The 25,470-nt window shown below is 40.6% G+C and overlaps 1 protein-coding gene across 4 annotated transcripts in view; it reads left to right on the forward strand.

Moving 5' to 3' along the window:
* Nucleotides 1-25,470, forward strand: part of LOC127656031 (collagen alpha-1(XIV) chain-like) — a 197,028-nt gene that overhangs the window by 61,270 nt on the left and 110,288 nt on the right. For all 4 annotated transcript variants that reach the window (XM_052144161.1, XM_052144159.1, XM_052144160.1 and 1 more), the window contains 11 exons: nt 8,401-8,556; nt 8,738-8,857; nt 11,061-11,225; nt 11,638-11,799; nt 12,037-12,194; nt 15,399-15,528; nt 16,601-16,743; nt 16,933-17,062; nt 18,167-18,306; nt 18,586-18,712; nt 20,300-20,439. In XM_052144161.1, coding sequence (XP_052000121.1) covers nt 8,401-8,556; nt 8,738-8,857; nt 11,061-11,225; nt 11,638-11,799; nt 12,037-12,194; nt 15,399-15,528; nt 16,601-16,743; nt 16,933-17,062; nt 18,167-18,306; nt 18,586-18,712; nt 20,300-20,439 — 1,571 coding nt within the window. The remainder of the gene's footprint in view (nt 1-8,400; nt 8,557-8,737; nt 8,858-11,060; nt 11,226-11,637; nt 11,800-12,036; nt 12,195-15,398; nt 15,529-16,600; nt 16,744-16,932; nt 17,063-18,166; nt 18,307-18,585; nt 18,713-20,299; nt 20,440-25,470) is intronic.

Consider the following 25,470-nt stretch of genomic DNA (forward strand, 5'->3'; position numbering starts at 1 on the left):
CAGGCGAGACTGGTTCAGAATTGATTTCAAAAGATTTTGACCTTAACATCTTATGCGATCTAATAAGTATAAAAATACATAGCACACACAAATATTGGGTAAAATAATACATTTTTAATTACACTAATCTTAGTGATAATTGTTGTCCACCATCTTTGGTTTATATTTTCACAGAGCTTTTCACAATGCATTACGGGATTACCTTCTTCTTGAAGGATACAGGTAATGCTTCCTACATAACACATTGAGAATTTGACCAAAATTAGGTACTGTATCTTAGGAGGAATTAAGATGCCTACTATTCATCTGTAATCATCATTGCATCAGTCTTTTATAGACAACCTGTCTATCGGTAACAGTTGTAACTTTGAGTCTGCCTCCAAACATCTCTTTAAATAGTCTTCACTTTGCCTCCTCTGTCGATGGTGATGAAAAAATTACGTTCTAACTTAATTCATGTTCCCCTTCTGTCGCTCACTTTACGTTGACGTGTTTGTTGCCGCTAGATCAGCGCACCATGATGCAGTAGATGGTAAGTTTTTAGGGAAGCACAACTTGATCATCAGGTTCCTGAGAGGCATGAGGAGGTTGAATCCTCCTAGGCAGTGCCTCTTCCCACATGGTCCTCTGGGCCTTTGGAGAGCCCCGTTCCCATGTTCCCTTTAGTGGGAATATGGGTAGCCTGCTAGCGAAGCTGCTCTGGGAGGAGGCAGACCTAGCCTAATCGTTGCTGTGTCCGGTGCATCCCTTGCGCACCTATTTGGAAAGCTCTAGATGTTCTGAGCAGCTCTTTGCCTGCTTTGGCAGGACAGCGGAAAGGGAACGCTGTCCCCAAACAGAGGCTTGCCCACTGGGTCATCGTGCTGGCTTACCAGGCCCAGGCCATGCCCGCCCCTTCAGGTAATACGAGCACACTCTACAAGGAGTCTGGAATCCTCGTGGGCACTGGCCAATGGCACCTCTCTAGCAGACAAGATTTTTCTTTAGGTTGAGCCGGTTTCGTCCTGTGTTCTTTCAGGTACGAGCAGGTACGTTTTGTAATGCGGGGCAGATGGCCAGGTGTACCACTTGCATATAGCGCCATTCGTGCTTCTCTCCCATCCATGTTCACAAACTGTGAAGTCTGGATGTCCTTCCTCCCTAGCCCTCTGGCTCACGAATTCAGCTAAGGAATTCGTAGTCGGACCCAGTACGTGTGCTAACGTGCCCTGTACAGGGGTAAGTGCTCCACAGGTGTCGGTTACTCCGGTATTCTCCTGTGATGTATCTTCCGTGGCACAGTCTCCCTTTGGCAGACCCATGTCTCCCTTGGGCAGAGCCCTCTCTGCCCCTGTCGCTATGTTTATAGAGCTCCTCCCCTTTGAAGGGCAGGGACCCCTAGTGTCACTACATCGACACAATCTTGAGTGAGTGACAGAAGGGGAACATCTCGGTTACTTTCGTAACCTCCGTTCCCTGATGGAGGGAACAAAACGTTGTGTCCCTCTTGCCACAATGCTGTACTACCCCGCTGAAATGTCCGGGACCTTGTCTCAGCTCCTCGGCACAAAACCTGAATGAATCCAGCTCCCTTTTATACCCGTATGTCCGGGGGAGTGTTATGCAAATTCCACTTGCCAATTTTCATTGGCCTTTTCTAAAAGATTTTAAGGTGTTTTGGGGCTCCCAAGAGCGACCCCTAGGGTCACTACATTGACACAACGTCTCGTTCCCTCCATCTGGGTACGGAGGTTACGATAGTATCCGAGACATTTTTCTTTGTATTCTAAGTCAAATAAAATACTTGTACAATCTCTTTTAATTTTCTTGGTCTCAAATTCAACTCTGTGCAGCCATCTCCTGTACCTAGCTTGCACACATAAATCTAACTCTGCAAGCCATTTTCTCTCTCTGCTCTTAGCACTCCTCCTTTGGCCGACATTTTGTCTGTACAACATTTTCAGACATGCCCTATCTTCAGTATTATGTTCACTCTGGTCTAAACTGTATATTATACATTATGTTTACCTTATTTAACACATACAACACTAATGGGTAAACATAGTATACAAATGTTATTTGTTTAAATGTGTAACACACTTGACAGATAACAGCAGTTCATTCTTATTTTCATGTATATCTTGTTAGCAAAATATTATATTTAATATATTTGCTAAATATGTGTGTATCAAAAACATAAATAAAATGATCAAACAAGGAGGCAGGGTAATTGCATTTTCTCCTTCATGGGCACCTCACTAGGTTTTGGAACATAGCAATTGTGTGACCTTAAATGAATTAGTGGTTACCTATAGTCTACTTTCTTATTATGTAATGAGTGCATCATAAAGTCTGCAGTTAAACAATAAATAAATTAAACAAAGCATACTGAATGCACTCCAACTGGCTGTTTAGTGTGAAGACTGAGTGTGTTTGTCTGGATCCACCTGACCTGTTTAGCACTGAATGAGAATGTGGATATAACAGGAGTGGTATGAGAATGAGAACAGTAATCGTCACTGTTTCTTCCACTCTGCCTGGAGGAATCTAGACGTGGGCTGCATCACCACTCCCACACGTCATCAGAAATGCTCTTACCGGCTCTCGCATGTCCGTTCCACACTGTAGATTCATCTCTGGCCTCTTGTAATGTTCTCCTGACAAGAAAAGGCCTGTTTCCAAATGCTGATTCACCTTCTTTTATTTCTTGCCACTTTTTGCCATCAAAGAGGAAATTACATGCTTAATTGTCTCTAAGGCCTGTTTCAGTTTCTCTGGACGGTCAGAATGAAAATGCTTTTTAGACTCGCCTGAAAGACCCTGTAAAGCCCAGACTGCAGCACGCTATCTGTCCTTTCGGTTTATTGGGATGAAATGGACTGATTAACTGTGTGTGCTCCTTAGAACAAAGGCACCCATTCTTGGGGCTGTGCATTGTTTGCCAGTTTGCTGTGTTGTTCCCAGAGCTTTGCTAATGTCACAACCCATAGCATACTTGGCATGGCAGATGGCCTGGGAGAGAGCTGGAGTTTATAACAGAGGAATAGTGCTGGAGTAGTAATAAAATGCCCTACAGAGGCTAGATAGATTAGACCCTCTCCTTCTCCCTCTTTTTCAGTAACCCTTGTCTACATTCTTTGGAGAAAGTGAGAAAAGAGGGAAATCTTTTGATTAGAGTTGTTAACCTTTAGTAGCATGGCACTGGATGGTTTAACACACCCCTGAGTGTTCCAGAAAGACTGTTATTCTGGTTATGCATTTGAATGAATCAAACTGACCAGTTCAGTTATAAAATCCCTTTTCACTTTTTGTTTCTCTTTCTCATTTTGACATGCAAGCTCAGATACAGTAGCAGAATTGTTCTCAGAAAACCCCCTCGTACGTGGCTTGGACTCAAATTGTCTGATGAGTGAAAGAACAAATATTTGTAATTGTTCCAATAGATATACTGCAGTTACTGTAATATTATTGGAGAAACCATGGGGAATTGCAATATGGGCCAACTGTAACACAAAAATAATTATTTACAAACAAACACATTTTAACAAGATGATTTTTTGCCTTATTTTCTAAACATTGTTAAAACAACATACATTTTACTGATAAGCAAAATGACACAATACATTGATTCTTTATTTTCATAGAAATCTAAGAAGAAAAAACTTTCAATTAAACATATTATCCTTACCCATTTGCCAGATGTTTTTCCCCCAAATAATTATAAAGTAGGTTCCACTTAGACATTTGCTTTAAAAATGTGCACTCACTGAGAACTTTGAGGAACACCTGTACACCTACGTACTTATTCATCCAATTATCTAATCAGCCAATTGTGTGTCAGCAGTGCATTAAATAATGTAGATGTCAGGAGCTTCAGTTAATCTTCATATCAATCATCAGAATAGGGAAAAATGTGGTCTCAGTGATTTCGACCATGGCATGATTGTTGGTGCCAGAAGGGTTGGTTTGAGTATTTCTGTAACTGCTGATCTCCTGGGATTCTCTAACACAATACAAGTATCTAGAGTTTACTCAGAATAGTACTGAAAACAAAAAACTTCTGTGTACGGAAACGCCTTGTTGATGACAGAGGTCAATGGAGAATGGCCTGACTGGTTTGAGGTGACAGAAAGGCTATGGTAACTCAGATAACCACAATTTTAGAGAGCAGAATAATATCTCAGAATTCACAACACATCGAACCTTGATGCGGATGGGCTTCAACAGCAGAAGACCACATCTGGAACTTTATTAGGACCATAATGTTCCTTATAAAGTGCTCAAAGATTTTATTTTTACTATATACAGATAAGAATTAGTACTAAATAAAGTTGAGAATAATTCACTATCATTAACAAGAATTACAGAAATTATATTATACTTTGATATTGCTCTTGTGTAATGTACAGTGTGTTAAAATAATTTTGTTTTTTAAGTGGGACAAATACTAAAAAGGACCAAATACTAGTAATTATGAAATCTATTTGCACTCAAATTGGTATTCTGAAAATGATTTGTAATAATAATAAAAAGAAAATAATAATAATAAAAAATGTATACAATTGTAAAATGCAAAATATAAGCATGGAAAGCAGTAGAATAGAAATGGACATAGAATAGACAGTGGGGGTTGAGCCAGAAATAAAAAATGTCAGGAAGTAGTTTGTGTCTTATGAAAGGAAATTAATTTTTATTTGTAACTGCCTCTGGTGCCCCATTCTTAAGTTTTGATTTACAATGGATTTACTTTTGTGTACCTGCTTTTGCTGATGTAATACTACATATATGTGTATTTAAATGTAGCTGTTGAGAGAAATTAGATCCTGTTTCATACTTTTTATATGCAAATTCCTACAGTATGTTCCCTGATATATGAGGGTGTGTTTAATTCCTTAAGGGCTGCTTGTAGGTAGCACAAGCACAATTATTTTCACAAGATCACAGAGACTGTCAGCAGACTGAGGGCCACTCTAGACATCATCCGGTTAGGCAGAACCCCAGGCCTACTATATCTTTGTTTCTAAAATGTCTTTGTATTGCTTAATGACAGCTGATATTGTCAGTTCAAAGAGAGTTGAAAGGTAGTCCAAAAGACATGCTTACTAAAAACCCACTCATTATTCAAGGCCTCAAACAAAAAGCAATAATTCTCCTTCCCTCACATTAGTAGTCTAGACACCCCAGCAGCAAGAGACTGAAGATAACTGACAAATTTGTGACAGGAGGGTTCTGACAGCAAACAGAAAATGTGTCCATCCAGTAGTTAATCTTAATACATGTTAAATGAGAACACTAAATGTGACAGTGCCTGCCCATTCTCACCTATAGTGATTATTCATAGTGTCTGGAGACATTGGGGCACATCAGGGTTTTATAGTTTTGACATAGTTTTATTTATTTATGTTTTAGGTTAAATTTGTACTTCCAATTTAGTTTAGTTTTCATTAGTTTTTACTTATAATTTTTGTTTAGTTTTAGTTTAGTGTTGTTTTAGTTATTTTAGCTAGAGCTGTCTGAATTAACACATTAACGCATGTGATTAATTAAAAAAGTTTAAAGCGTACATTTACTGCAATTAACGCATTTACTGTTAATACAGCATAAACCAGCATAAACACTTGTTAAACAGTTGTTCGAAGGGTGGAACCTTTGCAATGTGAGTCATTACACTGACGGACACACACGACAACGCTTCTGTGTCAGTGATCAAATGATGGAGAAAGGACCTCTTAATGCTGTGTACAAAACAAGAAAGAAACCGATTGAAATCAAGTATTTTTCAGCCTATTTAAAACACATTTTAATTACCATAGAAGTGCCTCTTCTCTTAACTATCACCAAAACGCAGAAAGAGACATTTTCGTCTGCAAGCGTTTTTCATGTGGAGTTCAAAGCAGCACTTGACACTGGCACAGACGTCCTGACATGAATCATAATCCTTTTATTTTATTATTCACGATGTAGGAAAGATGATAGACACAGACTACCGGCTGATTAATATTGCGGAGGATTAGAGTTTAAGAGATTTAATACCAAATGCAATGAATATTTTATTGATTTAAATATTTTCAAAGAGCTATTTTAGTGCATTTCTATCTTTATACTGTGGAACGTTTTGTTTGGAAAATGTTACATATTGTTTTGTTTTCTTTCCCAAGATGTAAATAAATGCATTTTGACAGAAAAAGAAGTATAGTGTCAAATTTCAGCACTTTCAAAATCTCAGATTAATTGTGATTAACTACAAAATAAATTATGCAATTAATCGCTATTAAAAACATTTTTGTATTGACTGACAGCACTTGTTACAGTATTTTAGGGTTCCAAAGTTCATGCATTAATTTATATTTAAAAATGTTTAATGCTATAAAATTTCTTAAAGGGCCTTCTTGTCATCAGTATCAAGTGGCATTTTCATGTTTAATGAAGGCAGGTTAATATTTTCACATTTTATAAAATAAAAGTAGTTCAGTCCATTTTGGAGTTTGAGATTTGTTTTAATTTAGTTTCAATGTTTCCAATTATGATTTTAATGGTTTTATTTTTGTTTAAGTTCAAGAAAATCTTTTCCAATTAGTTTTCATTTTAGTTTTCATTAACAATAATAACACTGGGACACATGCAAGTGATGATATTAGAGCCAGAAACGGCATAATAAATGAGCCTCTGCATATATTTGCAGAATAGTGCATTTATCATAACACGTCTCCTTTGATTTTGCATTCATAAGGGACGCAGAAGAGTTGATTGCATTGTCTGTGTCATGCTAATCTCATTTGCTTGTCTCTTCTTCTCTTCCTCTAGCATATGTATGATTAAGCTCCCAGAGGACATCCCGCAATCAGCCAAAAGCTCATGCAGCCCAATGGCTGCAATCCACAGAAGCTGCATTGCAGCAAGCATCTATATCTATGTCCATGACATCATATCGCAATTGCATGACCTTTTTCTGTGTTTTTCAATGCAGCAATGACGAGTCTGTTGCTTAGTAGATAAGCATAGGGCGCTCTTAGGGATTAATGAATCGATGTTGTTGGATCACTTATAGGTCTGATGTATCCTTACATCTGATCTCAGAATACATTCACCCTCGCGCTCTCTGATAGTGGAGCTCATGCTGATTACTGACACTGAGGATCTCAGTGACTCACTGATAAAAGCAGAATGTACCGACGTCTTGTCAAGCCACTCTTTGTGTAATGCCGTGGATCGAACTACACCGCTGTTTGCTCACATAAATAGATAGAGAGGAATTAAGAAGCACAGCAGTTAATTAAACAAAACTTGCAGCCATTGAATGGGGTTTTGAGTGTTTTCCCCAAGAAGATGGTGCCAAATTGTTTCCTTGTGGTCTAAGAAACTAAACTTATTCAACAGACATGCCCAATAAATTTGGCTGCCAAAATGTGCTTTTTTGATATCTTTCTATTACTACGTAAATCTCATTTTGTAATACTTGTGGAAATGTTTCATTAGTCACACATTAAGAGTCTCCATTGTGTACTCCTCCAAAAACCCTGTTGAAAAGATCACCATGTGCAGTGTTTTTTAATTCAGTGCCCTAGAATGGTATGCTGGTTTGCTGGTGTACCTACCAGACCTCTTGACCTTCCTGTTATGTTCAGGTCATTTGTTACCAGTTTAAGAGTTTTAAGAAAAAAATGAATGCTGGTCTTTTCAGCTGGAAAACAATAATGCTGCCATCAGTGGATTTCTCTGTATTCATGTCCAGTACTAGTTGAGATTGGATGATGTCCATGTTCTGTATATGCTGCCAAAATATCTGAACACTAATGCATTTACGTAGAAGACTGAGAATAAAGATGTGCACCACGTTATAGGGGCATGATGGTCAGTTCTGCCAGGAAATGAATGACTAAGGTAGGAACAAAACAGCCTCCCGTGATGCAGTGCTAAGCGCTGTGGTCCTGCACTCCTCAGATTTACTGTCTGTCCTGACACTTCATCATTTTACTCCCTCTGCGTGTGTGTGTGTGTGTGTGTATGTGTGTTGCATAGTGATACTTATCATTGCCAGGAGTTACGTCACACTCACACAGAAACATAAACACACACATTATTTGTTAGAGTTCAGGATGCCATCAGATGTCTCAGTGTGGACCCCAGAGCTGGTCTTCCTGCATAGCTGTTAAAACTGAATGAGTAAAGTTTGTTTTTGTTGATTGTTACTACTGAGCTCATAAATCAAATGTGTTCTTTCCTGTCCTGTGATGATACTTTGTGCAATGACAAAGTGTTTCAATAAAACTGTACCCACATTCAATGACTGCTGTGTACTTTGTAATATGAGTGTTGTGTTTGTCTTTACAAATGACAGTGTTTCAATCTATAGGCATGCATGTGAGAGGACTCACTCTCTTTCTTTCTGTCTCTTTCTCTGTATGTCTCATAATTATCCAGCGGAGCAATTTGTCTGCACAAGTCACGCCATTGCAGATATTGTCATCCTGGTCGATGGCTCTTGGAGTATTGGAAGAATCAATTTCCGTCTGGTTCGCATGTTCCTGGAAAACCTAGTCAATGCCTTTGATGTGGGAATAGACAAAACCCGGATTGGTGGGCAACATGAATTCTTTCTTATTCATTTGTAATAATTTAATCCCTGTTCTGACCTAAAAAAGAGTATCAATTATTGATTTAGAAGACTATGTTTTTAGTGTCGATCTGTTTTATAAAGCACAAAGCATCTGTCAATGGGCTTCCTGAATATTTGTATGCTGAATGCTCTGTGTTTCAGGTCTAGCCCAGTACAGTGGAGATCCGAGGATTGAATGGCACTTGAATGGCTTTAGCACAAAAGATGCCGTGTTAGATGCTGTGAAAAACCTGCCATACAAAGGAGGCAACACTCTCACAGGTAATGTGCCGTTTCTACAATGTTTTTCCATAAGAAAATTGGATTTACATTACCTTGTTAAAGTTTTGACAACTAGTTCCATCACTGACCAATATAATTTTTAAGACCAATAAGGACAATAATTATTTTGTTGTTTAAGCATCCGATAACCAATATTTAGATTTTTAATCATTATTATTAATTAATTGTATTAATTTGATTAACAAATAAAAACATAACTTGCATTATGAATATTTAAATAATAAAAATTATAACAATAAAAACAATGCCTATTCTTATTAGTTATGTATTACATTTATTCAAAGTTGTTTTCCAGTCTACATTTTTTCAAATTTATTGTTATCTTTGTTTTCGGGTTGCTTCACATTTCTCACAATTTATGCAAATAATACATTAAATAAGCAAGTTACTTTACTTATACTGTTATTACCTATTGAATGTCCAGTGGTGTATGCCGTGTATGGGTTCTGTTCTTTATATACCTTCACTTATCCAAAGACCTGATATTGAAGAATTATTAACTGATTAAAGGGAGTTGTTATTACCCCATATGACTTTCTTTCTTTTTCTTAACATAAAGGGAGACATTTTAAAAAAACAAATTGTGATTAGTGATGACATACAATGGCTTATGGTTGTAACCACCTCTTCAAACTTTATAAAGGATGCAAAAGTATAATTCATAAGTCTAATACATTTTTGTATGTGACTTATGCCTTGTTCTAAAGGCATATGAAAAGGTTTGTAGAGAAACAAACCGAAATTGAATGTATTTTTTAGTTCAAATGCTCACCGACCGCTGCTGTTCTGTGTGTCCCCGCTCGTGAGATGGGGCGATTAAGTGAGAAACTGCTTTATTTTGCTTCAACTGGACCACCAGTTATATAAACAACAGAAATCATAACACAGCTGCATACAAACCAGAGAACAGAACTTACAAAACATGTCTAAAGATTTTGATGAATAGATGCATTTTTATGCCCAGCCTTATTTTTTTTAAATGGAGTACTTAGAAATCAAACAGAGAGTTGGAAAATGCTGATGCAGCCACACATACACACTAAAAAGCTACAGTCAGACAAAGAGTACAGGAGACCGCAGTGTTTTGTGGGTTTGGGATGTTTCGCTTATTGAAAGTGAACTGGATGAACTGGAGAGACAGGCGAAGGGCGCCGTGTGTGTCCGGTCTTCTCCATTCTGAACCGGTGTGTATATTTGACAGACCTCCACCTTAAGAGAGTGAGACCTCAGCTAAAAATTTGGTAAGTGTGACACTCTCTGCCAAAATCAAGTTGTTTTTAACTGGCAAGTGAGATGCTGGCTTAAATATACTATTATGAGAAAGATTTTAGCCAGTTCACATTAGACAGGGCTGCATGGCGCAGTGCCTCAAGAGAAACCAAGCGATCTACAGAATGTCCCATTTCTTGTCGTGGATGGTCAGGACAAAAAATGAACATGGCAAAGATACCTTATATTATGTGTCATTTGGTGTCAGGTTAGGACATGGTGTGACTGTGGCTGCCTTCAGCCTCCTCCATCTCTCTGTTTGACTTCCAAGTTCTCAGATTCAAAGAAATAAGGCTGGGCATTGAAGACCGGTTGAAGTGAAACAAGCAATTTCTCACTTGAAGGCCAATCTTGTGAAAAGGTGCAGCGTAACTGTTGCTCTCGTGCGCTCTCATGAATGTGCACAGGAGATCAACGGTCGGTCAAGAGTTTCACTTAATAATACATACGATTTTGTTTTGTTTCTCACAAAACTTTATCATATGTCTTCAGAATAAGGCATGAGTCACATACTATAATTTATTGGAGTTCTGAATTATACTTTTGCATCCTTTATAAAGCTTGAAGGGGTATTCAAGCGTTGAACACAAATTTTATTTTCAAAATTTCTCCCTTTGTGTTAAGAAAATTAAAGAAAGTCATATGGGGTTATAAAAACACAGGGGTGAGTAAACAATGGCTAAATTTTCATTTTTGGGTGAACTATCCCTTAAAGTAGAAATGAGTGAATCACGGTAAAAAAATAATTATGTCAAAATTTCAGTCTAATGCTAATTAATTTACAGATTCTACATTGATATTTAGCATTTGTGATATATATATATGATATATGACATATATATTTAATGTGATGCTGTGCTGCAAGGGTTGACCACACTTTTGGGACACTCATTTAATATTTTTGTCTGTTTAGGTCTAGCTCTCACCTACATCCTGGAGAATAGCTTCAAACCTGAGTCTGGGGCTCGTATAAATGTTCCCAAAATTGGAATCCTGATAACTGATGGCAAATCCCAGGATGACGTCATCCCACCTGCTCAGATTCTGAGAGAAGCTGGAGTCGAAGTATTTGCCATTGGTATTAAAGGACACCTCATGCATCTTTTTATGAAACAGTTCTTCCATATAAGATTACAGCAGTTCAATAATCCAACAGCCTTGAAGGAGTTCCCAAATATATTTGGCACTACCTGTCTGCTTTTCCATCAATCTGGTCCAACTCTTCTGTTTCAAAATAAATATATGAATAAAACAATACATAAATTAAGTAATTGACATTACAATTTTTGTTAAGAAAACTCTAACTGGTGTTTTACACAGTTAGGTTCAACTAAACTTGTAGCCCACAGATGCAGTGATATTCAATTTAAATAAACATTCTCAGTCCTGGGACAAAGTTGGTTTACATAATTTCAATGGTAATTTAAGATGTATGCATTTTATCACTGAAATGTGTTTACATTGATCTGTGTATTTGTGGTTGTACGTAGGTGTAAAGAACGCTGATGAGAATGAGTTAAAAGCCATTGCTTCTGAACCGGATGACACACATGTTTTTAATGTGGCTGACTTCAGTATCATGAGCACTATAGTGGATGGTCTGACCAGGACTGTGTGTGATGGAGTGCAGCAGCAGGACCAAGAAATCAAACGTGAGTGCTTTAACCTGCTGTTTCAATTAAATCAGCTGTTCCTGGAGAGCATGGCACTAGCCATGCCAGGTTTGCCATGGGTTCGATTCCCAAGGAACACTCATACTAATCAAATGTAAAAACATGAATGCGCTGCGAGCTACTTCGAATTAAAGTGTCTTCCAAATGTGTTAATGTGATGAAATACTAGTTAGTTTGGCAGGAGGATCTAAAGCCTCATGATTTTCTCATTGCCAGGTGATTCTTTTGCTGAAGAGATAGCATTCCCACCTCAGGACTTGGTCATTTCTGAAGTGACAGCGCACAGTTTCCGTGTGTCCTGGACTCATGCGCCCGGCAATGTGGAAAGATATCGCATGGTTTACCATCCAACCAAAGAAAACCTGCGGGAAGAGGTGACCAGTCAGAGCCCTTCTCATAGCTTTTAAATGGGTTGTGCCCAGTTATTTAGCAGTGCTAAAAACTTTGTGTATCCCTTATACCTTAGCCTTCCACTTAATAATTTCTGAAAGGAATAGTTTACCCAAATTCTGTCAAAATTCACTCACCATTATGTAATTTTAAACCTTAATGACTTTCTATCTCATGCAGAACACAAAGAGATAATTGCAAAAAATGTATAAAAAATACTATCCACAGTGGCAATGGATACTACCTCACTTTAAGCCTTATCAAGTCTTCCCAAAGCATACGATCAGATTTGGTGAGAAACAACCTGCAGTTTAAGTCATTTTGCAGTGAAAATCTTGATGTCCATTGCACGTTCATGAGCTCTACTATAGTTCTGATTGAAAGGGTAAAAGAAAATAATGTGTTTGGGGAGATAGATGACCTTATTGTCAGAGGTCCTGCTACTCCCGTGAAATAACATACTCCAGATGTTTAGCAGAAGATGTTCAGTAGAATTCTCTGGGGTGTCCATGTAATCTATTCTAAAAACACAATTTTAACTGCTCTCATTTTGACAAATCCTAAAATGCAGCAAAAATCCCAGCAAGTTGATCCTAAATACTGTATAAAGCCCAACAAACTTTATTGAGAAATGTTTTCATTGAAAAAAGTGCTTATCTTTCCACTGAAAATAATACCACCTGTTTTTTGTCATATATCAAACAGTCATTTGTGGCTTAAATGTCAAAATACGTTTTGGGGTGACTGTATTAAAGGAATATTACAGGTACATTACAAGTTAAGCTCAATCGACAGCATTTGTAGCATAATGTTGATATAAAAATATCGTCCCTCCTTTTATTAAAAAAAGCAAAAATCAAGGTTACAGTGAGGCACTTACAATGGAAGTGAATGTGGCCATGTTTTTGTTTTAAGTATTTCAAGGCAGATATGTGAAGCTTACAATTTTATTAAAACACTTTACTTAGCACATTTATTCTTCTGTTAAAACTTGTTAAAACTTCGATGTTGTGTCTCTCTTGAGTGGCGATTTGGGGATGGCAGCGGGCGCGGTTTCCCGGGCCGCCATTAGCGTGGGGCTGGACTGGAACCCTCCGTCATCCCCACAGCCTTCGCGGCTGGAGGACAGATGCATTTCCCTCCCTTTATACCCATATGTCCGGGGGCGGGACATGCAAATTCTGTCTGCCAATTTCTCATTGGCCTTTTCTCATAGATCAGAGATGCAAAAGGCTCTCAAGAGAGACCCCTAGTGTCGCTTCTTCAACACAATGTCTCGTTCCCTCATCAGGGGACAAGCGGTACACACAAGGGTGCAAGCGGTACACACAACACAATGCCTTAAGTCATAAGCACAAAGCCAATGGCCATGGCCATGAAGTGTTGGTATTTTCATGCAAGCGTGCGCTAATTCTAGGGGCAAGTGGGTTGGGCGAAATCGGCCCACATCGGGGTCAATGGAGGCTCTTCTGCGGCACTGTCTCCATCCCATTATACAGTCCATTCCCTTTCAAGAACCAACAATATAAACAAAGACAGTACATTCATAATAAGTTGGTTGTGTAAATAGACTGTATGCAAAAATTTGAAGAATAAAAATATGGATTTACATTATTTTGTGCATTCTTGTTAAATGGGACACATTCCTTTTATACGGATGGAAAATGTGATTCATGATATTGATGTAGGCTCTGTTAAATTACAGAGAATGTAAGTATTATTAATAATTATCATCTACTGACACACAAATCATGGCTAGTAATAACAGTGATTGTATCGGCACGCACTTCACTTATATTAAAATCAACACTGAAAAAATGTACCAAAAATATTTCGAAATTCAAATTACACTTATTATCAAAATATTATCAAATTAACTAAGTGGTAAAAAACAAATCATAATAAATCCAAACATCTTACTCTCTCCTTATTTACATTTATGCATTTGGCAGACGCTTTTATCCAAAGCGACTTACTGTGCACTTATTACAGGGACAATCCCCCTGGAGCAACCTGGAGTTAAGTGCCTTGCTCAAGGACACCATGGTGGTGGCCATGGGGTTCAAACCAGCGACCTTTCTGATTAACAGCGCTGTGCTTTAGCCACTACGCCACCACCACTTCCCTTTTAGGACCTTTTTACCACTTAGGACCCTTTTGCAGTGACTTAAAAGTAATCAAAATAATAATAATAATTGAAAAACTAAATCATGGCCTCTAGAAAATGTAACATCTCATAATTTTTTTTGTTTAAACAAAACAACTTCAACAGCGATCATCAAGGACATTATTTGATGTTCTGTACTTTCAGAATTTAGACATTAACTTTATTAACACCTGCTGGTGAAATCTCCAAACTGCAAATGCAGGAACTAGAGGTGGTATGAAACGTCTTGACCAAATTCTTAGGAAAAAAGCTAACTGCGTGGAGCACACTTCTCCAAGGACGGTAGGAGGACACAGGAAACAGGGGCTTCAAATTCACAGGTAAGGCTTTAATGGCCACACAGCAGTGCTCACAGCTTACAATCAACAGGAATCGCTCAGCAAACATAAACTTCTTAATAGCATATAGTTCTCTCATGCAGCATACGTCAACACTGGACTGACGTGTAACTCTCTCCCGACTGGAGGTTCTGTGGCTGTTTTTATGCCGCTCTCCCCGTGCTCACTGAAAATAGAGACAGGTGTTAGACATAATTTAGCTCAGGTGCAAGCGCCCTTACCGCTTTCTCCCCCGGACGGGCGCTTAACCACGCCCCCGCTGCCACACTGCGCTTTACACACCTTAATTTACATATAATACACCCACAGTTTGTGCGCCTGCACCCACAGTAGCGGAAAGACTTCCACCCATGCCCATTTGCGCTTTGCGCTTGCATGAAAATTGCACTTAGAATTAGCACTCTCAGGAAAATTGGATAAGATGTTTCGTACGGTCGTTGCACATTGCGCTGTGCTTTGTGCACTTATGAAAATAGAGCCCTATGCCACAAATGCTGTTGATTGAGCTTAACTTGTATTGAACCTAGAATATTCCTTTAAACTCCTGTTTTATCTCTTTATATCTTTAAAACATTTTTGTGATGCTTTTAGCACAAAACTATAAATATTATGCGCTTCACTTGTCAGTAATTATTTTCTCTGCTGTGCTAAATATCACAAACTGCTGTTGTCTCAATGCACAGATTGTTGTGGGTGGCACCGAGAATTCAGTCCTTCTGCAGAATTTGAACTCTCTGACTGAGTACGAGATCGCTGTGTTCGCCGTATTCCACAACTCAGCAAGTGACGCACTAAGAGGCAACGCGGTCACATGTAAGTCCTCCTCAGAAACTTTACACAGCCTACATGTCTCCAGAACATCTCAAAGCACATTTCACTCTCAACACGATTTCACTGCAGAAGTGTAATTACCCACAAAGCACATGCATATATTATTACACTAAAAGCTGTTTTACTGTGAAATTCTATCACTACCTTCTTATAAATATACTTCTTGTGAGCACAATTTTATTACAGATGCTTGTCAGCCAACTCAGCAAGACACTATGTGAGCAATTTTAACAGATATTTTATGCTTGATAAAAGATGTTTAAAGCCTTTGGTTTGCGGTTGTTTAAATGTGATGAGTTATACAGAGAGAATATAGTATTTTGTCGGGAAAGACTCTACGTGTGTGCTCATTCCAGAAGCTTTCCTGTTTCTCTCACACTCCTGTCAAATTCACCTCTGATATTACCAGATTCTAACTAAGAACACACTTCATCTAATCTGCACACACACACACACACACACACACACACACACACACACACACACACACACACACACACTCGTCTAATCATTCAAAACACACACACTAAACCCAGAGGAATATTTTACTCAGTTATATCTTGTTTAATATCAGCTTTGTCTTTTAGGAAAAAGTAGAAAAAATAAGACATATGGTTAGAATATAGAGCTGTGCAATTAATGTGGCTTTTATATACAAGTTTTCATTATTGAGATTATTGACAGAAGCACAGTTGATCACATTGTTAGGGATAGTTCACCACTAAATGAAAAATCTGTCATCATTTATTCATGTTGTTCCAAAATCGCATTGCTTTTTTTCTTTTACGGAACACAAAAGCAGATGTAAAGCAGAATGATGGCCCCAGTCACCATTCACTTTCATTTTATGGAGAAAAAAAGAAGACATAATTAAAATGAAGGGTGAGGCTCTCAGTCTCAAATATATTTTTTTTAAATATATCCAATGAATAAAATTCATGCAGGTTTGGAACAACATTTTTGAACAAAGAATTTAGATTTTTAGACGAACTATCCCCTTAAGATTTCTTCTGAAACTCTGAAAAACTGATTTGTGTGTTTGTGTGTATCTCAGTGGCTCTACCCACTGTGAGGGATCTCGAACTGTATGATGTGAATGACAACAGCATTAAAGCTCGCTGGAAGGATGCAGAAGGGGCTTCTGGATACATGATCCTGTACGCTCCACTGAGCAGTGACACTGTAGATGAAAGAGAGGTGAGACAGATTGTCTTGTGTTCTTGAGAACATCAATCCCACACTATCAAGATGTGTGTACCTCTTTTCATGGAACCCATAGAAGAAGAATACCATTCATCACATTTGAGTTCCCTCGGCTACACTCTCATCTGTGTTTCAGCAGCCTTTCCGCTGCTCTGAAGTGTTTCTGTTGTTTTTATGTTGCAGCTGAAGGTGGATGAGACAGTGAATGATGTGGAGCTGAAGGGTTTGATTCCTAATACAGAGTACTCCGTTACGGTCTATGCCATGTTTGGAGAGGAGGCCAGTGACCCAGTTACTGCTAAAGAGGCCACCCGTGAGCATTAAACTTTAAATACAATCACATAATCTTTTTACTGGGAAAAAAAGGAGTTGATTTCTTTAAGTCCTGTGTTAATAATTAAATAATTTATAAATATAGAAAATAAAGAGTTCACCCAAGAATAAAAATATGTCATTATTTACACACCCTCATGTTGTTCCATACCCGTTCAACTTTCTTCCATGAAAAACAAAAGGACACATTTAAAAACATACTGGTTACTCTTTTCCATGCAAATAGTCTAAGTATTCCATATAGCTTGTGCACTATATACCACTATAATGCTGTCAGTCGATTAAAATTTTTAGTTAATCGCAATTAATTGACACTATATATTGTATACTTCATTTCTTGTCGAAATGCATTTATTTATTTTCATCTTAGGAAAGAAAGCAAAACAATATGTAACATTATAATGCTTTATTAACATTAGGCCTCATAGGCCTTCCACAGTATAAAGATACAAATGCACTAAAATAGCACAAATTCAAGTAACAATAAACATTTCCCTAAGTGGGAGTTTGACTAATAGAAAGAACTGGTCTCCCCATAGGTTGTATTTTCATTGCAGTGGGCATTAAATCTCTCAGACTTGACGTGCTTCTGTGGAAATTAAAATGCACATTACATAGGCTGAAAAATACTCATCTGGCTTGATTTGTACATTAAATAGTGTTAAGAGGTCCTTTCCCCATCACTTTATCACTGACACTGAATCACTGCTGTGTGTGTTTGTGTTGTGAAGTGTGTGTCATGACTCCAGGCAGACACATTACAAAGGTTCCACCCTTTTAATCAGTTTTTATGCTGGTTTATGTTCTATTAGCGGTAAATGCGAGATTAAGGAACATTTACATGTTAAACTTTTTAATTAATTGCATGCATTAATGCATTAATTCTGATAGCTCTTGTTACAACATCTACCAGCAGGGACTAACTGACCCATGTTAACCAGCCAAAACTGGACCCCTTGTTAAGAAGACCAAGACCACTGTCATGACAAAATACTGCTTTGGACACCATGAAGGAATGACAGAAGCATCTTTTGTCTCTCAATTGAGACTGTTTAATTGACTATTTGTCCATATCTTCCTCCAGTGTCCCTGAGGCCTCCACGTAATCTGCGGGTCACTGAAGTTGACCACAGCTCTGTCCAACTCAACTGGGATGCAGTGTCCAGTAAGGTTAAGGGCTACCGAGTCATGTATGTCAAGACAGATGGTGTCCAGACCAATGAGGTGAGCACCTGAGCAGAACCTACAAGACATGACATATATTTGTTTCTCTCTGTTAAACAAACATGCACTTAGATACACTCACATTCTGTACATGCTCTGACACCCACTTAACCATCAGGTTTCATACGAGACTGTGTTAACTTCAATATTTATAGCCGTAATTACAAATTGTTCCATTCCTAATCAGTCTTAATTAACACAATAATTTACACACTTGTTCTATAATTAATTCAGTGTAGCTAATTGCAGCATGCGTTATTGTTCTGTGGTCTGCTTTAGGTGGAGTTGGGTCCAGTCACCAATGTGTACCTGAAGAACTTGTCACCCTTGACAGAGTATACCGTTGCTGTTTTTGCTCTTTATGATGCCGGCCAATCAGAGGCGCTCAGTGGAGGATTCACTACAAGTGAGATCATTTCATCTCTGCCAGTGACTGCTTAACCCTCATGATCTGTTGAGATTGGCTTGAGTGTTTTTATGTTTGGACTACCAGAAATCCCAATAAAGTTCACTATGCTTAAAAGTAATTACTGTGTACACCAGTCAGAAAATCCAAGCATTTGAAATTTATTGTATTTATCTATGTTTTATATCTGGGGTCTCTGAGACCCCAAACATAAGTAATGTAATAATATTATGGTGGACAGTTATCAAGTTTATTATCAGCTCTCCAAGATTAGCCAAAGTTCTGGTGTATCAACCTAATTCTTCAATGTTAATTATGTTTTTCAAGCTATTAATATGAGACCACAATCAGAACATAAAGGTTCAAATGAAATAATTGAATGTGCTTTAGGAATTTTTTCCAATGCATGAATGTCTCCTTATGTCCTAGTGGGTGTGGATTTATGCAAATTATTTTTTCAAGTTCAGAAGAGACAGGGCTCATTGGTATTCACTCATGAGCATGGACAAAAACAAATGTCATCTACTCACAGAAGTGCTGATTTCACATGTACATGTATGTGCATATTTTTGTGCTGTATTTTCCACCTCCAAGTGAACATCTACAATTTTCATCTACACCGAGTCTGCCATTTACTCCCAAGTTGGAATGCATGTCTATTCTTTTGCCCTCAAACCAGAATGGAATGGACACTTTCTCCATCCTGGATTAAACATTTCTTTCTTGGAACTTTCTCCACCTGCTGCTTTCATTGATTATTCATTGGCTGCTGGAATCTAGAATAGATCTGCCTTAGTTTCATTGGTCAGTACAGAGCCCCCAAGAGGACAGGGCAGAAATGTTTATTTTTTTCTGAAATAGTTTTGCGTGCCCTCACAATAGGCTTTTGTGTTCCCTCCGATAGTTTATGTTCCCTCACAATATGTTTTCAGTGCCCTTGCAATAGTTTTGGGTTCCTTCGCAATACATTTACCATGGTTTTACTGCATATTTTATTTGAATCATGATATTTGTAGTGAAACCATAGTGATAAAACAGGAAAATGAAAACTCTGGTAATAAAAAATCATAATTTTGTGGTTATTATGGTTTAACTATATAAATACCATAGTTTATTAGTAATATAATATACCATTAGTAATATTGTAGTAACTATGAAAAGTTAAGTAACCATGTTTTTTTTTTTTGGTGGAAATAATGGTTTTAATACAGTATACTAGCTATTTAACCATGGTTATTCTTGTGGTTACCATGGTTTAACAACAAATATCATGGTATTTGTAGTAAAACCATTATAACCACAAAATTATTATTTAAATTTCCATAGTTTTAATTTTCCTGTATTATTACTATGGTTTTGATATGTATATCAAGGTTAAAATATGGTTAACATAGTAAAACCATTATAAATGTATTGCGAGGGAATGCAAAATAATGATATGATATTCAGTAGCATTTAAAGTTGCTGTGTGTAATTGCTGGGCCTCTAGTAGCAACAAATGGATTATTTCTATAACAGGTTTCTCAAACTGTTCCTCTTATGCAAAGGGTCTTAGTTTACTCAACTGTTTCATCCTGTCTCACTCAGAGCTCGTGCCGCCCCCATCAAACCTGATGTCTTCTGAGGTCACCTCAAAGAGTTTCCGGGTGAAATGGTCACACCCTGCCCGAGATGTGGTGCTCTACAAGCTGGCCTGGTCACCAACTGGAGGAGGAGACAAGAAAGAGGTCAGACATTTAACACTTAGCTAGGGCAAACAGATTTCATGATGATCTCATCTCATCTTAAGAGTAGTTTTTCTTTACATGATTATTTTATTGACATTTTTATGTTTGAATCTAGTGGGGTGGGTTTGCATTTAGCACACAACCTTTATTAGGGCTGTCAATCGATTACAATTTTTAATCGAATTAATTACATGGTGTCCCGATTAATTAATCGTGATTAATCGCATATGCAAATATTTGCTGAGAAAGCCCCTCAAATAACAATAGTTCAATATATAAAGATTATACATATTTATATCAATATATAATTATACATAGTTATCTTTAAATATTTAAAAATTATATAATGAAAAAAATATATATATAATAAAAAATATTCAGATAATTAAAATGCATTACATTCTTGTGGCAGAAGTTAATCATTGATAAGACAATACTAAAAGCATCTTTAGAATATAATGTATTGTTTACTACCATATTATTGAACATAAGCCATTCATTGGCAAACAGTTCTGTAATCCGCACAAGAAGAGACAGTCACAATGTAGATGAAAACTGCTTTTATTAAGAGCAGGCAAAAGTACAATAGGGAAAATCCAGAAGAAGAGTAGTCAAGGGGAGCGTAAGATCGAAGCCGGGGAATCAGGATAAGGCAAAGGGGCAAATCTACAAATAGAGTGGTCGAGGAAAGCGTAAGGTCGAAGCCGGGTAATCAGAATCAGAATAGCGAGTAATACTAACAGGTAGAATAAACAGGGGAGCTAGGGGAACACTAGAGCTGGCAAAGCGAAGGGGTAACTAAACAATAACCAACACGAGTGAGACGAAAGGGTCGTGATAAATATAGGGGAACAAACGAGCGGTGCAGGTGAAACGAATAACTAGGTGATGGGACGAGTGCAGGTGTATACAATGAAGGGGTGATTGAGACGAGTGCAGGTGTATTCAATACTCTGGCGATTGGGAGTGGGCATGTGAGCCCGAGGGGGGAGATTGGGAAGAGCATGTGAGCTCGAGGAAGCAGAACGAGCGTGTGAGCTCGAGGGAGCAGAACGAGCGTGTGAGCTCGAGGGAGCGGGGCGAACCGAAGGAGCGGGGTTCGTTACAGTACTCCCCCCTCTGCTACGGACGGCTCCTGACGGCCGCGCTCGGTTGCGAGGAGCGCGACCTCTGGGAAGTGGTGCGGGACGATCGGGATGCTGGCGATGGTAGTCCAGCTTAAGAGCTGGATCCAGGACATCTCTCGACCGTACCCACGACTGCTCCGCAGGTCCGTAGCCCTCCCAGTCAACCAGGTACTGCAGCTCGCCTCCCCGACGTCGGGAGTCTAGCAGAGCCCGGACCGTATAGGCGGGTTGACCGCCGACATCGAGTGGTGGAGGGGGTATCTGGGCTGCCATGGGTGGAAACATGGGGCTGTAGTGCTCTGGTTTAAGAAGGGAAACATGAAACACAGAACAAATTTTGTAGCGGGGTGGTAAAAGTAATTTGTATGTGACAGGGTTAATGCGTGAAATAATTTTAAAAGGGCCGACATACTTGGGACTGAGTTTTTTCGACGGGAGCCGGAGACGGATGTCTCGGGTGGAGAGCCAAACCCTTTGACCCGGATGGAACAGGGGGGCAGGACGGCGTCGGCGGTCTGCCTTAGCCTTCTGGGTTTGGACGGAACGTTGTATCCGGTCGTGGGTGGCTCTCCAGACCTGGGCACTCCTCTGGGCCCAGGCATCCACCACCGGAACGTCGCTGGGGTCAGCTTCCCACGGGAACAGAGGTGGTTGGTAGCCCAGGACGCATTGGAAGGGGGTGAGGTGTGTCGATGAGCTGACAAGGCTGTTCTGGGCGTATTCGGCCCAGGGGAGGTAGGTGTGCCAACTGCCCTGGTTTTGGGCGCAGTAGGCCCTCAGGTACCTGCCTATCTCTTGATTGAGACGCTCGGTTTGGCCATTGGTTTGGGGGTGGTATCCCGAGGAGAAGTTGAGTTGGATATCCAGCCTGTCGCTGAAAGCTCGCCAGAAGCGAGACGTGAATTGGGTACCCTGATCAGAGGTGATCTCCTCGGGAATACCGAAGTTACGGAAGATGTGGGTGATCACCAGGTCGGCCAGTTGTGTCACGTTGGGCAACCCGGGCAGAGGAATCAGGCGGCACATTTTTGAAAAACGGTCTATGACCACAAGGATCTCGGTCCGGCCGTCGGAGGGGGGCAAGTCCGTGATGAAGTCCATAGCAATATGGGACCACGGTCGGTCAGGTACTGGTAACGGCTGGAGGAGACCTGCAGGAAGGTGACGAGGCGTCTTGGACTGGGCACAGATGGGACATGAGAGGACAAAGTCGTGAATGTCGTCTTTGAGTGAGGGCCACCAATATCTCCTAGCGAGCAGCTCGGTAGACCGGGTAATTCCCGGGTGGCCAGAACAAAGTGAAGTATGTACCCACTGCATCAGTTGAGGGCGAATAATGGTGGGGACATATACCTTGTTGGGGGGGGTTTGAGGAGGTGCGGGCTCGTCGTCTTGAGCCTGCAGGATGGCCTCCGTCAGTTCCCACTGAACGGGTGCAACGACGCACGACGTGGGGAGAATGGTTTCTGACTCAGGGGGTTCCGAGCCATGGCTGAACAGGCGAGAAAGTGCGTCCGCCTTGAGGTTCTGGGAGCCCGGACGAAAAGTCACGGTAAAATGAAATCGGGTGAAGAACGTAGCCCACCTGGCCTGTCGAGGGTTTAACCTCTTGGCGGCGCGGAGGTACTCTAGGTTCTTGTGGTCGGTGAAAACGACAAAGGGGAACCTAGAGCCCTTCAGCCAATGGCGCCATTCCTCCAGGGCCAGCTTGATGGCCAGCAGCTCTCTATTCCCGACGTCGTAGTTCTGTTCGGGGGAGGACAGCTTGTGAGAGTAGAACGCACACGGGTATAACTTGGCAGGAGTCCCGTGTGGTTGGGAAAGTACAGCCCCCACCCCTACCTCAGAGGCATCTACCTCTACCATGAACGGGAGAGTGGGATCGGGCTGCCGTCGGACTGGGGAGGTCGTGAAGGCCTCCTTAAGGGCCTGGAAGGCTTGTTGGGCGGGTGTGTTCCAGGTGAGGAACTTCGGGTTGCCTCGTGTGAGAGAAGTGAGGGGTGCGGCGATTTTGCCGAAGTTTCTAATGAAACGCCGGTAGTAATTGGCGAAACCCAGGAACCGTTGGAGCTCCTTGAGCGTACTAGGTTCGGGCCAAGATAGGACTGCGGCAACTTTGTCGGTCTCCATCTCCATAGTTCCTGCTGACAGGACGTAACCCAAGAAGGAGACGGAGGGGCGGTGAAAGGCACACTTCTCTGCCTTCACGAATAGGTCATGCTCTCGTAGTCTCTGTAACACCCTCGAGACGTGGACGGTGTGTTCAGAGAGTGTAGCGGAGTATATTAACAGGTCATCGATGTAGACGATGAGGAAGAGGTCTAGCATGTCTCGGAAGACGTCATTCATAAATGACTGGAACGCTGAAGGGGAGTTGGCGAGGCCGTACGGCATCACCAAATACTCGTAGTGCCTCCTGGTGGTGATGAACGCCGTCTTCCATTCGTCCCCCTTGCAGATGCGCACAAGGTTGTACGCACTCCTGAGATCGAGTTTGGTGAATACCTTCGCCTTACTGACCTGTTCAAGGGACGGTTGGATGAGAGGTAGGGGGTAGGCGAACGTCACGGTGGCCTTGTTTAGGGCCCGGTAATCGATGCAGGGGCGAAGCCCGCCGTCCTTTTTGTCCACGAAAAAGAAGCCGGACACCACTGGGGAGGTGGACGGCCAGATGATGCCTAGTTTGAGTGCCTCGTCAATGTAGTCTTCCATGGCTTTAGTTTCGGGTAATGTTAGGGGGTAGACTCGGCTCTTGGGGAGTGGGGACCCCGGAAGGAGGTCTGTTTTAAAAACACGAGGCGGCTGCCTATATCTCTGCCAGCTACCGGGTGATTAAAAACCACAGCAATCTGGTGACAAAATTGATCATACGACAATGAAAGGGGGCTATTGGCGGTCCACAATGCGGTAGCCCATTGCCGTGCTTTGCCCGAGAGCAGGGAGATAACAAAATGCACTTTCTCACAGTCAGTGTGCAAAAGGGGGTGATAAGTCATATATACAGTGCATTGCATCAAAAACCCCTGACAAGCATCTGACGAACCGTCAAACCGCTCAGGGGTTTGAAAGCTCGCGGTGCTGGGAAACACAGTGGGAACATCAACGGACACAGGGACAGACACAGGTGGCACAGGAAAAATCTGATCGGAAATAGCACGTACCGTTTGCAGAATTTCTTGTATTTGCTGTCCCTGAGCCGTGAGTGCTTGGTCGTGTTTGCCAACGGTAGATCCCTGGGCAGAAAGCGCCGTGCATATCCGCTCTTGCGAGCTGCGGAAATCCTCGGCGGCTTCCATTGTGACTGTCTTCTGTAAGGTTGGTTATTCTGTAACCCGCACAAGAAGAGACAGTCACAATGTAGATGAAAACTGCTTTTATTAAGAGCAGGCAAAAGTACAATAGGGAAAATCCAGAAGAAGAGTAGTCAAGGGGAGCGTAAGGTCGAAGCCGGGAATCAGGATAAGGCAAAGGGGCAAATCTACAAATAGAGTGGTCGAGGAAAGCGTAAGGTCGAAGCCGGGTAATCAGAATCAGAATAGCGAGTAATACTAACAGGTAGAATAAACAGGGGAGCTAGGGGAACACTAGAGCTGGCAAAGCGAAGGGGTAACTAAACAATAACCAACACGAGTGAGACGAAAGGGTCGTGATAAATATAGGGGAACAAACGAGCGGTGCAGGTGAAACGAATAACTAGGTGATGGGACGAGTGCAGGTGTATACAATGAAGGGGTGATTGAGACGAGTGCAGGTTTATTCAATACTCTGGCGATTGGGAGCGGGCATGTGAGCCCGAGGGGGGAGATTGGGAACGAGCATGTGAGCTCGAGGGAGCAGAACGAGCGTGTGAGCTCGAGGGAGCAGAATGAGCGTGTGAGCTCGAGGGAGCGGGGCGAACCGAAGG

Source organism: Xyrauchen texanus, chromosome 15 (genome assembly GCF_025860055.1).
Source record: "Xyrauchen texanus isolate HMW12.3.18 chromosome 15, RBS_HiC_50CHRs, whole genome shotgun sequence".
In the NCBI taxonomy this organism is placed as follows: Eukaryota; Metazoa; Chordata; class Actinopteri; order Cypriniformes; family Catostomidae; genus Xyrauchen; species Xyrauchen texanus.